The sequence below is a fragment of the Mus pahari genome, chromosome 23, assembly GCF_900095145.1.
Source record: "Mus pahari chromosome 23, PAHARI_EIJ_v1.1, whole genome shotgun sequence".
Taxonomy (NCBI): domain Eukaryota; kingdom Metazoa; phylum Chordata; class Mammalia; order Rodentia; family Muridae; genus Mus; species Mus pahari.
In genome coordinates this window covers 19717144-19720397 of record NC_034612.1, presented here as the reverse complement: position 1 = coordinate 19720397, position 3254 = coordinate 19717144, and the positions used below count along the sequence as shown (strand labels likewise).

Genomic DNA, 3254 nt, shown 5'->3' with positions numbered 1-3254 from the left:
CTTGGTATTTCTGAGTCTGAAGATCATAGATGTCTTTTAACTATTGCAGGAGGTAGATCATCCAGTACAATGCTACCTGCATAAAGGTGCTTCATAAAAAATGAAAGAAACAAAACAAAACAAAACAAAACAAAACAAAACAAAAACTGGCTTTGGTTTGGTTCCTAGAGAATTTGTGTAGATTCTAGAAGCCTGCTTCCCTTTTGGCTCCTACTTCAGCTTCAAGTTTAAGCCCCTCTGGAAATTGAAGTCACTCAGAGTGTCTTCTTGTCCAGTGGCTTCTTTTTCGCATGCTCAGAGCCGTTTAAATGGAGGACTGCATAAACTGTTACGGAATGTCCCAATGAAATTCATTGCTGGCTAAAAAAAAAAAAAAAAAAAACCCAATCCATAAAAGGATGATGTCAGTAACTTCTTGATTTGGAGAGAGTTTAATCTTTTCATTTTGGATATCATTGGTCAAATGGCGTTACTTTAGATACTGACTATGCTGTTGAGCACACACGTGCTTGCTTAGGATGAAAGATACAACTTCAAACAAGTCAGAAGTGTGAAGGGAACAACACAGTTGAATCCTCTAAGGGTCTAAGGTTAAAGAATAGGACCTTTGTAGGTGGAACTGACAAAGTTTTCTCTCTTTATTCTAGCCATTTTGGTCTGACATGGCAGAAAAACCAACTAACACGTCATCGATGAAAACACCTGGCAATGAAGATCCAGTTGAGTGCATCTTTTGTATATCACTATGCACTGTGCACTTCGATAAGTAGTTTAAAAAATAATTGACTCTAAGTGGATTCAGGTCCTGACAGCAAAAGAGGCTTGCTATCTTTGGGAACAGATGATGAACCTTACTATTGGTTAGATTTAAATGTAAATGGTGGTTTAAACAATTGTCAGAATGTTTCTTGACTCTGTTGGTGTGTGTGTGTGTGTGTGTGTGTGTGTGTGTGTGTGTGTGTGCATGCAAAACATTCTCATTTAAAAGCAAAGGAGACTAAATCAAAGTTTAAAGTTACTCTAGGGGTGTTTTTAGTTTTGCATCGCTATAACAAAGTACTTCATGGAGAAAGAGGTGCAGAAACCCACTCACTGTCCCGAGCTATTCATATTGTCCTCAGCCCCTCCTACTGCATCCCTCCTCCGCAGCTGGGAAAGCCCAGGAAAGGAAGGAGGCCCTGTTACAGCAGTGTGGGACCTTCCTCTCCCTAACTCCAGGAGATTCTAGCTAATCAGTATCCGGTCAGATGACAAGATTTTCTCCCAGACTGGTTTGTCTCTTCACTTGTCAATCATTTCCTTCGATGTGCAGACGACTTCTAACTTACTGAAACCCTACCCAACCATCTGCCTTTCTGGTATTCCGAGACCTTGGTGCATGGAATGACTTCCAACATCTCTTTGCCCATACCCCAGCTAGCTTTCTGAGCTGCCAGTCTTCAAGTAAATCAGTCCTCGTTTACTTTACATGTCACAGATCAGTTTCTGAACTGCAAGAAACTTTCAGTGGGTTTGTAGCAGATGTTTTCCACCAAGGGAAAACTGTGCTTCTAGGCTGAGATGGTAGAATACTGTTGAAGGGGTTCCCAGTGACAAGAAACCCAGGATTTGTGACTCCTAGAGAGACAAGTTCAGAAGTCTTCTCTAGATAGCTCCCCATGATGCTTCTGTATCATCTTAGAGAACTCAGAACTTCTTTTTTTTTGTTTTCTTGAGACAGGTCCTGGAACTCACTCTGTAGACCAGGCTGGCTCCACCTGCCCTTGCCTCTGCCTTCTGAGTGATGGGATTAAAGGCACAGGCCACCATAGACTTGGCCCAAGAGCACAGAACTTCTTGAGAGCCAGTTCCTATGGGGATCCCATTGTCAGTGTCTGAAGAGGGAGCGTTTCAGCACAGCATGGCTCCTGTGATGGGTCCACTTAGGTGCTCCTTCGTTTCTGACCCTGTTCTCTGCTAAGTGGCTGCATCATTAGTTCAGGGGCTCCCTCAGTTCCACTGTCTAAGGTCTCCTAAGTTTCCCCAAGCTTGTCTGAACTTTTGGGCAGCCCTCTAGGTGTTTTGATTCAACCCACAGGAGAAATTGGTGAGTGCCAAGGGCTCTCTCTATTCATCTTGGATCTGTCTAATGTCCTTTTATATTTCTGTGAGGTCTGTTATCATGTACCCCTTTTCGTCTTTGACTTTGTTTACCCAAGTCTTCTTTGTATTTTTCTTCACCAAAATGCATACTAAATTACTATAGTAAAAACATTTAAAAATTCTTCATCAGACTTTTTACTTCAATACCATTTCCTTTGGGAACTACTGTTAGAGAGTTACTGTGTTCTTTTGGAGTTGCCAGGTTACTTTAAAAACCATATTTCTTATGCACCTGCATTCATATTTGTACGTGTGTTAGGTCAGCTGTCTTGACCACATTTAAAAGTGACACAGTATGTATCTTGGTGTTTGAATTTGTTGTGTGTTTTGGCTTTGATCCTAAGTGAACACGACTGTCTCACTATGGCTATAACTGACAGATTTGGGGACAGTTCATGCTGTGATTGGTTTGAAGAGTGCCTGTTGCTGAGAGACATGGGGACGTTCTAGATGTTCACACAGGTGTGGTGCACACAACCATGAGTGCGCGGTATCCTTTTTATGGCCAGTATGACAGTAGTAGCAGTGGCACTGAAAGTGGCACCAGGCTGGCCTTAAACTCAGAGGTCCACCTGCCTCTGCCTCTGCCTCTGCCTCTGCCTCTGTCTCCTGAGTGTGGCATTAAAGGTGTGCACCACAACTCTCAGCCTTCTTCAATTTACAATGAATAGAATTTTGTCTCACATTTTTCTGTTTTCAAGTAAGTTAGTTTTTAAGCTTCTTCACATGAGATATGGTGTGATACATTTTTTTTTCTCCATGACTGCATAGCAGTGACATGGTCTAGTAGACGGCCTCATATTTTTTAGCTTCAACACAGCAGTGGCCCTGATGTATTCATAAAACTGTGACGGTCCTTTGTGGCATGAATCAGCTTAGAAGGCAGCCGTGGTAACCAAGAGGTGGCCTTGAGCAGTAGTACCAAAACTTCAGGCACTACACCATGGGACAAAAATCCCATTCATTGAAAAGTTGAACAGAGCCAGACCTCTGGTACATGCCTTTAATCCCAGCACTCAGAAGGCAGAGGCAGAGGCAGAGGCAGAGGCAGAGGCAGAGGCAGAGGCAGAGGCAGAGGCAGAGGCAGAGGCAGAGGCAGAGAGGCAGGTGGA

General features: G+C 43.1%; 1 protein-coding gene across 1 annotated transcript in view; it reads left to right on the top strand.

The window, feature by feature from the left end:
• The first annotated feature begins 662 nt into the window (after positions 1–662).
• Septin14 (septin-14) overlaps positions 663–3254 on the top strand; it is an 18740-nt gene continuing 16148 nt past the window's right edge. Inside the window, exon 1 of the mRNA XM_021187180.1 lies at positions 663–719. Within this exon, the coding sequence (XP_021042839.1) occupies positions 663–719 (57 nt within the window). The remainder of the gene's footprint in view (positions 720–3254) is intronic.